Source organism: Pteropus alecto, unplaced genomic scaffold (assembly GCF_000325575.1).
Source record: "Pteropus alecto unplaced genomic scaffold, ASM32557v1 scaffold68, whole genome shotgun sequence".
NCBI lineage: Eukaryota > Metazoa > Chordata > Mammalia > Chiroptera > Pteropodidae > Pteropus > Pteropus alecto.
In genome coordinates this window covers 7,419,163-7,432,823 of record NW_006441386.1, presented here as the reverse complement: position 1 = coordinate 7,432,823, position 13,661 = coordinate 7,419,163, and the positions used below count along the sequence as shown (strand labels likewise).

Here is a 13,661-nt window from a genome sequence, read left to right as displayed (position 1 = left end):
GTAGGGAAAAAGACAATAGGGACTTTGAGATCTCAGTTGGAATTGAGTATGATTTGATTTTCAGAAGTTAATTTACACAAAATTTAACACTACTGCAAAATAGTGTTAAAACAAGTATATTAAGTTAGTTTCTGTTTCTATCAAACTATGCAGATCAGATATTCTCACAGTTCTGTTGATTGGCCAAGTAGTTTTGGTCTAGGCCAGTTTCCACGATCTGGATAAAATATAATGGCCATGGAAGGTTCCCAGAAGCAAGCCCCAGTCCAAAGCAGTTTTCAAGCCTTTGATTGCCTCATACTTGATAATTCTCCACTAACTGAAGCAGGTCACATGACCAAGCTCAGAATATAGGGGTGGAGAAATATATTCCACTTCTTGATAGGAACTGTAAAATCATATTGAAAAGGAAAAAGATACATACAGGTTTGGGAGGAATTATTAGGGTTATTTTTGCCAAAAATCCAGGCTAGGTACATATTTAGATTCATGGCACTTAAACATTCAGAAGTGACTGTTTAGGTACCATGGTGATTTGTTAGTGACATGTACTACTTGCCCTTAAGGACTTTAGGGTTTTGGAGTGGGGGTGCAGAATGGGGTATACAGTTAGAGTACAAAGCGTTAGAAATAAGCAGTATAAAAGGGGCAAGCTAAAAGTTGCTAATACATAGAGTAAGCAGTAATTCTGTGTGAGAATTTTTCAGAAGGCTTCAGTAAGTAGTATTTGAATTAGGCCTTGAAGGATATATAGAGAATTTTTCTTTGTGGGTCTCAAGGTGCATTTTTCAGGTGGTTGGGAAAGCATGTGCAGTATGAAAAAGCAAGTATTAAGACTAGGGTCCAGGTATTGATGGCTTGGAGCAGGGTTTTACTACCTTGGCACTATTGACATTTGGACCAGATTATTATTTGCTCTTGTGGGGAGCTGTCCTCTGCGTACTGGGATGTTCAACAGCATTCCTGGTTTCTGCCCAAGAGATAGTATCTCAATAGCGCTGTTTTGAAAAAACTGCACTATACTGTAGTTTATACAGCACTTTATCACACACTACTTTGTTTAATTTATTCCCCCCAAAAAACAGATTATTATAAAACCAGCAATTATAAATAGTAGCTCATTTGTTTGCTGAATTCTGAAAATAACCTAGTTGAAGGTTGAATTCTTGTTTTATAAATAGGAGGCTGAAGGGTACTGACAAGGGAGTGTATTTTAGGGAAAGGACTCAGGCTGGTGAGGGGAATTGTATGCAGATCGTAGAAGTAGAGAAGACCCAGGGACATGAGGGCTGTCTTTAATTGAAGAATTGATTCTTGCCCTGAGAGATAAAATTCTTAAGGCTAGTGAATGGCAATTGTAGGGAGATAAATTTAACATGAAGTACTTCTGAAGGTCTCACAGAAGTTGTGCAGTTGGAGTGGGGAAGACCTTCACTCAGCAGGGTCTGTAAGAGGTTTGGTATGTGTGTAGATTGCATTTTGGGAAGTAAGTTTTCTTAGTATATTTCCTTCATTTTTTTTCCCCCCATAATGATGGGATTGAATGCTTTGTAATGAAAAATACACATGATAAAGAATGTAAGGTTCTTACCCCTTTTCAAGTTTGTTTAAGTGTACTTGAGCAATAAACATAAACTTCTTGTCATTTTTTGGAGAGAGTATTGAGGAATATTAATATTATCAGACTATATAGGAGTTTATTTGAAGTCAGGAGAAGAGGATTAAATATGAGTTAGATCTGTGCTCCATTATAGTGAGTTTTCTTTGTGTAAGATCACATGAAGTATGAAGTATTTAGGAATTCTGAACTCATCAAATAAATGAGATAATATGTAATGCTGGAATGTGTGAAAATGCTATGGTGTAGTAGAGTAATTTTTTAAAAATGTAATTTTTTTTTGGTGGTGATATTGGTTAATAAAATCCAATAAGTAATTTTTACAGCTTTATTGTGATATAATTCACATACCACATAATTCACCCACTTAAAGTGTATAATCCTATGGGTTTCAGTGTGTTCGGAGTTTTGTAACCACCATCATTACTAATTCCAGAACGTTTTCATTACTCGAAAAAGAAACTCTGTACCCATTGTAGTCACTCCCCACTCCCACACCCCCAAAAGCCCCTAGCCCTAAGCAATCACTATATTCTGTCTACAGCTTTGCCTATGGAGGACATTTCATACAACTGGAATCATGCGATAAATGTGTGGTCTTTGGTGACTGGCTGCTTTCACTTAGCATAATGTTTTCAGTGTCATTCATGTTGTGGCATGTATTAGTACTTTATTTCTTTATACCTGAATACCATTCCATTTTATGGACAGAACTACATTTTGTTTATTCATCAGTTGACATTTGGGTGGTTTTCACTTTTTGGCTGTTTTGACTAATGCCGCTATCAACATTTCATGTACAAGTTTTTGTGTAGACACTATGTTTTCATTTCTGTTGTATATACCTATGAGTGAAATAGCATGCTGAGTCATGTAACATTTTGAGGGACATCATGCTTTGCTTCTTCACCTGGAGAAATAGATAAATAGGGATCTCATGTAGTACTACTGCATATTTAAGGGGAAGGGCTGTTCAGGAGAGTATTTTATAAAAAGCTTCTCCTCGTTTAAGAATTAGTTGTATCGTGGAGAGCATGTAGGATTTTGAGCCATTAGATTTGGGTTGCATTCTTTGACTCACGTCTTAATTTTCTTAACTTTAAAATGGGAATAACTACTAAATAATAAAAGGTTATATTGAGGCCCAAAGAGGAATTAGTTTTGGTAAAGAACCCATTTCTCATATTATAAAAGTTATTTAGAAACATATAGAATAGATGGATTTTTTTTTTTTTTTTTAAATGCCTACAGCACCTGGTCTTCCCAGGTGGTCTCCCATCCAAGTACTAACCGGGCCCGACCCTGCTTAGCTTCTGAGATCAGACGAGATTGGACATATTCGGGGTGGCATGGCCGTAGACGATACTTTCTTAATAAGGTTGAGAAATATCTTTTAAATCAAGGGGAATATTTAATAACACTGGAAATATCCCATTAAGTTAAAACAAAACGAAGATGCTTATTATAAGTGTTACTAACATTGTCTTTGTTCATGCAGTAAGAGCTGATACAAGTATAAGAAGTATAACAATGAGAAAAGACAAAGTGATACTTGGAAACTAAGATTATGTAGGGCAGTGGTCCCCAACCTTTTTGGCATCAGGAACCGGTGCTCCTATGAGAATAATGCCTGATGATCTGAGGTGGAGCTGAGGCAGTGATGCTAGTGCTGGGGAGCGGCTCTAAATACAGATGAAGCTCTGCTCACTTGCCACTCGTCTCCTGCTGTGCAGCCCAGTTCCTGACAGGCCACAAACCAATAGCAGTCTCTGGCCCTGGGGGTTGGGGACCCTTCCCTTATAGGGTAGTTGTGAAAAGAACCTAGGACTCATGGTTGTCAGAGAAACACAGGTTCTCAGCCGGATCTCATTTCTGAGATCTTAAGCTTGACCCTGAATATGCCATGGAAGTTTGATGACTCTTCTAGGATGTTGTTCTTCCTGGAATGTTTCCCTTCCACAGTTTTTATCCAGGGTGATTGCTGCTGGATTTAAAACAAACAAACAAACAAAAAACGCCAGCTAAAGTTGTTACTTCCTAATTAAAATATTCTTTTAAGCTTTCACAGGCAGTTGTTCCTCTTCCTGGAATGTTTCCCTTCCACAGTTTTTATCCAGGGTGATTGCTGCTGGATTTAAAACAAACAAAACAAAAAACAGCTGAATTTGTTATTTCCTAATTAAAATATTCTTTAAGCTTTCACAGGAAGTTTTGCTACCTTAAGAACGTCTGTGACTGATTTTCTAATGTGAATAAACTTGGGTCTCTTCATGGACTAAGTATCTTGAGGATATCTCACTAAGTCTTGTATCTTTGGCACAATGCGGCGCAAGGTGATACATGCTAGATGTTCAGTGAATGCTTGATGAATTACCTGATAAGGAGTGGCCTTTAAGTATATTTTCCTTGTCATCACACCTTGTGGGACATACTACATCAAGTTTTCTATAATGTGTTGGAGGTCCCCAAGACTATCCCTGCAGATTTAATGATTTGCTAGGACTCAGCATAAAGTCACACGTGTGGCTATAATTTATTCCAGTGAAAGGATACAGGGGGAAAAGTGCTTGGGATGAAGATCGGAGTATACCGAGCACAAGCTTTAGTGATCCTCTCAGTGGAGTCATAAGGGATATGTGTGAAATGTTGTCCGCCAACGAAGCACTTTAGAGACTCATTGCCCAAGGGTTTTATTGGAGCTGGTCACATAGGCACTTTCTGCCTAGCACATAGCAAAATTCAAGACTCCTAGAAGGAAAACAGGTGTTTAGCATAAACCACATTATTTGCACAGTTTAGAGACAGCCATTCTTATCTGGGAATGGTGGGAACCTATCTAAAATCCAAGTTCTCAGATGCTAGCCAAGGGTCAATTTTGTAAGCAGACCTTTCTAAAGATAGCACTTGAGCCTGTTTTGTTAACTCTTCTGCTTGGAAAAGGTTAAGGCATTTTACTCAGATATCGAAGACACAGCTTCAGATTTTTTTCCCAAAAATTTAGTTTACTTAGTAGACAGGTCATCTCTAGAATACGTGATTAATTATATTCAAGCGGAATAGTGTCACATTTATTTACAGTGGTTTATTCCACTGCCTATACAGTATATAGACACCATGATATGCATATTGATGCCTATCTTCTACCTTGTCATCTTATTCTGTTTTTAGTGTCACTAAAAGTGACATATAACAGTCACTGCATTTACCTTTTCCTTGGCCCTTTGGCCCTTTCAGGTGATAGTATTCTAGGACAAAAAAAAATGCACAAAAGAGCCAAATGTCATACCTAATGTCTACTAGCTTTTTGTTTTTAAACTATCTAAAAAATAGATTTAGGTTCACAGTGAAGTTGAGCGGAAAGCCCAGAGTTCCCATATATATACTCCCTGTCCTCACCCCCAGAGCCTCCCCTGCTATCAGCATCCCAGAGTGGTATGTTTATAATCTGTGTACCTACATTTTCATGTCGTCACCCAAAAATTTCTCCTATCTTATTTTTTAGATATGAACATCAGTTCTTCATGGAGATTTTCAGCTTTATTAAATCAGGGTTTTAAGTTTACCACCCTGTTACTTTGTAACATTTCACAAGATTGTGCAAGGTAGAAATACATTAAAACATTTGACGTTGCATTCATTACAATTTAAGATTCTTGATAGATAAGTTGAAAAATTTGTGAATGACTTGGTGCTTTAAGACTTAGGGTCAGAAAGTCATCTAAATAGCTTTCCAAGAATCTCAAGGGTTGCTAATCTTAAGTAGAAAAGATTTTTCTCAGGGGAGAACAGTTAACAGTGATTAATTAAGGTCTAGTTCCTTAGCAACTGAGATTTGGGAAATTCTGTTTCTTAAACTGTTGGTGAAAAGAACAGATTTTTCTAACCTTTTTACTCAGCTCTTTATCTTCAACTTACTGAAAGAAATTTGAACTGGAGCTAGTATCATAGAATCTGAGAGCAACCTCAGTTTTGTTTTTTAGCAGAACATGCAATGCTGGAAGATAGAAACTTTCTACATTTTCCAGTACCCGTGACAGTAAATTTGGGGGACAGTATTTACAAATGTTGCATTCTTAGAAACAATTCAGTTATGTTTTGAAAAACATTGCCTCTCTTCCCAAATGATGCACATCTCACATCTTCCCACATTGAATAGTTATTCTTTTTGGATAGTATGGGAATAAATCTTTTGTCTCTTTAAAAAATTATCTTTTGATCTTTAAAAGTAGTATGCTTGGGATTTCTATTTTAATGTAAAAGTTACAGATTCATACAAGTCATTTTGATCTTAAAGATTTTTAAAAATTCTGATTTAAGGATTTTAGAGGAACTTTCCTTTGAGCAGACTTTTTAGAGTTAAAGACTTTTCCCTCTAACTTAGTTTTTCAGTGGCAGAGAACATCTGGATATGTTCCAAATGTGGTTGAGTTACTATATCTAAAGGTGATTCTGGTATTTCATAATCCAAGGCAACTAGACAAACTTTAGATAAAAGCACAGATTTCTACCTTTGGGCTCTGCAGTTGAATTTCATTTGCAGCAGGGGACCTAATATATATAGCATACTAGTGAGGTAATTCGAGCTTTAAATAGTTACTGGCTCTTGAAATAAGGACAGCATGATTTAGGGGAAAGGCCAGAACTCTATCTCAATGGCCTTAAGCCCTTTGGCTGCTTCTTGCATGAGAGACAGTTAATCAGGTTGCACTAAAGTCACCTAGCACATTCAGTGAATATAGGCTAGTCCTGTGGTATGTGTGCCCAGGGCCTACATGTTTGAACGCCATTCTAGGGGTTTTTCTAGCTATATGATACTAAAGTATGGGAAAGAAGTGATGTAGGTAAGGAAGTTTCGGCTTAGAATAGAGACCAGGATGAAGTGGAGAAGAGATACTTGATTTAGAAAGATGTAAAATTTAGTAGAGGCTTCCTAGGTGAGAATTAAAATGAAGAAAAATTAATTAAAGTATTCATATCTCTATAGCACTTTATTGTGTCAGGAGCACTTATATCATTTGACTGATATATCCTTATAAATAACCTTGTGAAAGAAGCAGAAATCTGTTTCTGCTTGCTCCCGAGGTCACTTAGTAAATGGTGGGACTGGGAAAACCCTAGTCTCTGGATTATTTGAATATATATCAGGAATCAACAGGAATGACAGTGGTTTAAGGGCCGAGAAGAGTGTTTCCAGACTCTAGACTATATAAAGAATTGGATATGAAATGATAAGCCCCCTTATTCGGGAGAAGTGGTATTTCCACAGAAGGATGGGGTAAGAGGTCATGGAGCAGAAAGTACTTCTGTCCTGGTTTCCTTCTGCTCTGAAGTCCAGTATACAAAACCATGGTCTCCCACTCTGTGGGTCTGTTGCACTTAGGTCATGTCTGGTAGAGGTACTGCTGTTCTTTAGTGTTACAATGGAGAATCCATAATGCATAGTAAAAAGTAAAGATAAAAACTACTTATTAATTTAGAAAATATTTAAATATATTATTTGCTGGAAATTGTGAGAATAAGTAAGCAACTCTAAATCTTAGAATGAGTTGCTTACGATAAACTGATAAGCACCATTTGCGTTACATTCTATTTAATTATCTCTGAGAGCTACTATTTAAATTATACAACCAGTTTCAGTAAGCATAACTGTACCAGTTAAATTATACAACCAGTTTCAGTAAGCATAACTGTATGTATTCCCTTTATAAAAGTGGAATACATACTGAATGTAAATGATTTAGTCTCTTGATATCCCAGTATGGGATATGGTATCCCATAGTTTACCATATCTTTTTAGATTATATCTCCCACTTCACATCCGTAAGTAATATAATGTTATAAAGATACTATGTTTAATCTACACTGGAAACTGAGAACTAGAAAATAGCCAGTTTAACTAGGGAATGAGAAGGAGGAGGGATGGGAAAGATTTGATATAGGAGCCATTCATATTAACTTGGTTTTTGACATTTGTATTAGTCAGGCAGGAACACTGGAAAATATTCTAGGCAGGGGCAGAAGTATGAAGTTGTTTGCAATTAACCTGTTATGACTAGAGCACAGGGACATGAGGTTGAGGCAAGGGAACCAGCTAGTCTTTGTAAGTCTTAGGGAATGGGAATGATCTGGGATTCATAATGTGACTCAGCCGCTGAAGTAGTATATACCAGTTTGGATATGATAGTTAACTAGACAAATAAAAAATGTGACCAGAATAGGAATAAAAAGTAAGAGCTCTATCCTTGTAAGATTTTTTGTTTACATGATTATAAGAAGCTTAATAGCATATAGATGACTCTGATATCAATAGAAATCAGGTAATAAAAATTAAATTGTAGTGTTAGTGACTTAATTTATTATAAGCTGTTGTTTGGTAGTCATAAAAATATAGAACTGTTGTACCATTGCTTTAATTTCCTCAAGGTGATGAGTCTTTGGGATGATGAAGACCCTTTAGAAATGCCCGTATTGAAAGAAGCATTAATTTCTATTGGCCACCTCAGCTCAGAAGTACTTTGCTCTACCTCTCTATTCTTTTGTATTGCTGATTCTGTTCCTGCAAAACAGTGCGACAAATATGTGTTCTCCATCTTGCTAAAATATCTCAGTGGTCATACTTAGTCCCATGTCCCCAATTTTGACTTCTTTTCTGTGGTTTGTAATTTTTATGATCTTAACACAAGAGCAGAAAAGCCTCCTTTTTTCTCAAAAGTCAACTTACAGTTGACTTAGTATATTCTCACCCAATACTCAAAATGTGCTTACTCAAAAGGGATGACACTGAAGTTTAGTAGACATGGCAAGATTAGGAGGAAGCTATCATTCTGTTCCTTAAAAAAAAATGTTGAGGTACATAAGCTATCTGTACTTAAAATCCCTAGGATTGGTGTGTATGTAATGTTACATGAGAGAACTGTTGACCTTTTGCAATTTAGATCAAAATTTGATTTGTCATCTTATAGCTAGATTTGATAGTTCCTTCATGGAACAGCTATGATAAGCATGTGCCCTTTTCTAGGGAAGAAGCAGGAGTTCAGGCACCATCCATCCAGCTGTGATATTTTTTTTTCTCCTTTCCTGTTGTTCCATCTACCTTCATCCCCCTTCCATATACCCACACCACAGCCTAACTGCTCTTTGTCTGTTAATAACTTTAAATAACTGATAGGTCCATTTGTGTTTTAGTGGCCTAAAGATAGGATTAACACAACTGACATGGTCTATACCATAACAACTCTTAAATTTTTCCTCCTAATAGGTGACAGAGCTGAATGAGCCACTGTCTAACGAAGAAAGAAACCTTCTTTCTGTGGCCTACAAGAATGTAGTTGGGGCACGCCGTTCTTCCTGGAGGGTCATTAGTAGCATCGAGCAGAAGACATCTGCAGATGGTAATGAGAAGAAGATAGAGATGGTCCGTGCTTACCGTGAAAAAATAGAGAAGGAGTTAGAAGCGGTATGTCAGGATGTGCTGAGCCTGCTGGATAACTACCTGATCAAGAATTGCAGTGAGACCCAGTATGAGAGCAAAGTGTTTTACCTGAAGATGAAAGGGGACTATTATCGCTACCTGGCTGAAGTAGCCACTGGAGAGAAAAGGGCGACTGTGGTGGAATCATCTGAGAAGGCCTATAGCGAAGCCCATGAGATCAGCAAGGAGCACATGCAGCCTACTCACCCCATTAGATTAGGCCTGGCTCTTAACTACTCCGTTTTCTACTATGAGATCCAGAATGCCCCGGAGCAAGCATGCCACTTGGCCAAGACCGCCTTCGATGATGCCATTGCCGAGCTCGACACTCTCAATGAGGACTCCTACAAGGACTCCACTCTCATCATGCAGCTCCTCCGCGACAACCTAACGCTCTGGACAAGCGATCAGCAAGATGACGATGGTGGAGAAGGCAACAATTAAGGCCCCCAGGTGGACTGGCAGCGCACGCTGATGCTACTACTGCAGTCTTTATTTTTTTCCCATGAGTTGGGGGTCGGGTGGGGGAGGGAAAAGGAGGGATGACCTTCCTAGGGAGAAACCCACGACCTGTCATGTCTTTGATCGCCTCTTTGACATTTTTGCCAAAATACCACTAGTGGAAAGTCAGGCTAGCTGTGCTGGTATTGGAATAGCAGCCTCACACCGGCATATGGACTGTTCTGTAGATTAATGCAAGTGGAGCTGTCTTTAATTTAACTTATTGCTAGATAATAGGGTTTTAAGATGAAAAGAAAACTTCAATGGAATGGCCCTCATTCAATAAGTTCTGTGGTTCCAGTAAGGATTTTTATGTACATATGCTCTTGTCTTAAGTTTTGGGTACTTTCTATCTCATCTGTTTTAGCTGTGCATTTTTTTCAGAGTGTACTCTACCAAACATGGAATAGTTTAAATCCCAAACTGACAGACTTAGAACATAAGGTATATTTATCCTTATGGTTTAGGCCTTGCTAGTTTTCTGGTCTCTGATTAGTTGACAGTATTAACACTAAATTTCAGTTTACAGTATTTCTACATTACAGCCATATGTGACATCAAGCCATTGATTGTGCATTTTCCTTTGCTAGTTATTTTGGCTTTACATCCTAATTCAGCCTTATCTAGGTTGGTTTTCTGTCTCCTAGGCCAAAAGCTTTGCCTGAGGAGCATCAAAGCTATTTTAGGTTTTGGTTAATAGGTGCTTGGCAGGTGGCTGTGGGAATTTTGTCTCTTTCCTTTAAAACTTAAACCTACCACAAAAATTATTAATCTCTTTAATAGAAACGTTAAACACCACAAAAATAGAGAAAATTCAGGTCTGTATGTCATTTACTGTGTTGATATTTTCAGAGAAATCCTGATTTGTTAAGCTGCCACAGCTCCTTCCTCAGGGATTACACTGCCATTTCATTCTTCACCGAGTCTTCTGCACTGTACCTTATGCTGATTGCCACTGAGTTGAGATGTAGAAGCTGGATGGTCATTTTAAGAGTTTGTGGTTCAGTGTGTGAAGATTCAGGTGCCGGAAGCTTACTGGTAGAAAAATCCAAAAGGAAGAGCTCTATTCATAAACATTCTGTCCAATTTCAGGAGCCTTGTAAGTGTGTCAGTTTTCCTCCCTGAAAACACTCCCCAAGTAAATGTTATAGGAAAACAAACTAAAATCATTACCAGATAATAAATACTTAACTCCTATTTGACCAAAACTTTCTCTATGTATTTTTTCTCTTTAATGAAAGCGTAGAAATCGGAGATTTATTTCTCTCTTGTGTAATCAGTGCATGTTTCAGAATTGCAAGAAACCACATTTCTATTTCCACAAATTTGTTTTCGGTTAGCCTTAGGTCCTTCATTCTCATTTTGGATAAATCTGTCTGAAAACATGATCTGTTGTATGTGTGTTCAGCCTTTTTTATAAGATCAGTAACAGTATGAACTCCTGAGATAGGTAATGATACCTGACTTGTTTTGTCTGTTTTATTTAGGCAAGGAAAGGTATGAGTAATAATAATTAAGGAAAAACTGACGTTTGCTTTTACTTATATAAAAATCGAGCTTCCAATTATGAAATGAATACATTTAACAGGATCCAGATGACAGTGAAGATAGAATGGTGATGATACTCTGTAACATTGCACAGTTTACCCAGCATGACTTTCCTTAGAAGGTCCCCTTCCTATACTAGAGCAAAACCCTACCAGAAGAACTAATAGAAGAAAGCTTTACAACTTTTGTGCTATTATAGCGCCCTAAAGTCATTGCCATGGATGGGAAAAGATTTGGGGCAGTAGGTGGGGCTTTCCTTAATTTATCTTCATGTCCGGTGAGCAGTGTCTTGTCTGTCCTTGTAGCATTTGGAAATGATTTACTGGAATTACAAAACCTATTTTTCTTTTAAATTTCCGCTTTGGCTCTGGCTGCTTTTTATAATAATGCAAGATCAAATCATACCTGAGGGCTAAAAATGAAGAGAAGGAATAGGAGACTTGATATTTTAAGCAGCTTGAATGGTTTCTTTTCTTTTCTTTATTTTTAAAGAAATGCATTTGCCTATGATACTGTCTCTCCAGTGAAATGATTACTCCTCCATTACTCTATTGATACAATATTGTGCATGCTAGTGTTGTATTTCTATACAGTAGCTTGAAATTTATTAACTTATACTGTAGGTGTTATGTATTCCTATGACAAAAAATTAAGTCTTCAAATTTTTTAAAGTTTTTTTAATTTAATTTTTCCTTTTGGGGGTTAAAGTTTGCTCTACCAAATAGTGATTGTAACCAATTGATCTGTTTTGGATGTTGCTATAGTGACATGCAGTTATATATTTTGTTTTTAAGGGGTGGGGGGAGCAAAAGAAACACCAGTGTTAGCTTAATCTTAATGTCTGGTGTTTGTCATGGTGAAATTATAACTATTACAATGTAGGAGAACAATGAATATGTTCTCTGAATGAGCCTTTGTGCTTTTTGTCATGTTATGCAGTGAACTATTTTTAAGGTCTAATCGGTGATTATTTTTCCAACTCCGTGTTTCTCTAAGGAATTATTTCACACACGGACCATTCTTAGCAGTTTTCCTCAGTGATGGAATATCATGAATGTGAGTCATTATGTAGCTGTCGTACATTGAGCAAAATAAACTTACAGATCTGATGTCAGTGCAACATACTTTTATTTAATGGGTTTAATTTTTCCCTCCCCCTTTCCCACTCAAAATATGAGGTTGGATTGGGGGGAAGAGTCAAAACAGTATATACTGCAAAGGTTTACTGACCTTGAAAAATAATTGCAAATTTTGGGCCTTCATTGTTTCTCTTACAGAGTGAGTGCCTTCAACTAGATCTTTGAAGGTGGGGTACAATTTGTGAGAAATGCAAGGACCTTACTTTGAATCATGGCTTCTTTTGATCTTTGGTCAAATTACTAAACTTCTGAGTATTGGATTGGAGGGGGTATAGATCTAAGTGAAAATTGGGTCATGTGCCTGGTTTAGTATCTCTCAGGTACTCAGTATTGTTAGATATCTCGTTACATGTTAGAGGAAATGATTCTTTGCACTTAAAAATATTTATAAATATACCGTCTTGGGTTTTTTGGTCCTTCTAAGGTGTCAGCAGCCTTAGTTGATGTGGACCAAACTCTCAGCAGCAGCCTGCTGTTGCTGATAGCAGCTGTTAGAATGTGTCCACCACCTGAATCACATCCCTGGATTTGTGGAGTTTTCTGCCATGACCAGCTGTGAGAAGGGATTTGTCTGCAGGAAGGAATGCCAGGGCAAAGGCTTTTCTCCATCAGCTTGGGTGTGCCCCAGCAAAGGGTGGGGGAAGGGTAGGTGGGCACTGGTTTACACAGCGGAAGAAGATGGTCTTTCAATTTGAGAAATTTTAATTCACATTTTAGGAATAACGTGTGCATGACTAAGTTTTTTGCCTGTGTACTGAATGAATTCACCTTTGTTGGCTCATTGATCATTCAGAAACGCTCTGAGGGTAGAGATAGAAGTGACCCATGTGCCTAACTAAAATCCCACAACTCACTGATAAACCTGCACTGGAGCCAGCCCCAATCTTTGGCCCTCCTGAGCTTTGCCTACTAATACCAGGCTGCTTCTGCTCAGCTAGGAGACTAAGAAACTGCAGTAGCCAACATTCAGAGGTGTCGACTGAGCTCTTTTAATGTGGGAGTTACTGAGAGTAGAGAGATGAAATCAGATGTCTTGCTAATAGGAAATTACAGATACGAGTGAGATCAGAACAGTCCAGCCTTATTGAAAATAATAGGCTCACCAAGTCTCATCAGAAGGGTAGTTCCTGGAAGTTGTTACCCTTACATCACCCTTGTTCCTTCGGTGTAACTTCCCATTACAAGTGCCTGAATTTGACAAGACATGATTTTGGCCAGAGGATTTCCACAGACACCTAAATTTTTTGAGATAAAATGCTCTGTTGTATTCCTTTCCAGTTTTAAGAGTTCCTTATGCAGCAATTTTCAAACTTTTTCATCTCAGGACCCCTTTACACTACTCTTAAGAGCTTTTGTATATGTGGGGTATATCAAAAACTAGACA

The 13,661-nt window shown here is 37.7% G+C and overlaps 1 protein-coding gene and 1 pseudogene across 1 annotated transcript in view; one reads left to right on the top strand and one right to left on the bottom strand.

Annotated features, from left to right (window-relative positions):
- Window positions 1-12,258, top strand: part of YWHAG (tyrosine 3-monooxygenase/tryptophan 5-monooxygenase activation protein gamma) — a 22,103-nt gene extending 9,845 nt beyond the window's left edge. Inside the window, exon 2 of the mRNA XM_006918568.3 lies at window positions 8,877-12,258. Within this exon, the coding sequence (XP_006918630.1) occupies window positions 8,877-9,533 (657 nt within the window). The 3' untranslated portion in view covers window positions 9,534-12,258. The remainder of the gene's footprint in view (window positions 1-8,876) is intronic.
- On the bottom strand, window positions 2,861-2,979 carry LOC112485308 (annotated as a pseudogene).
- Window positions 12,259-13,661: the final 1,403 nt, after the last annotated feature.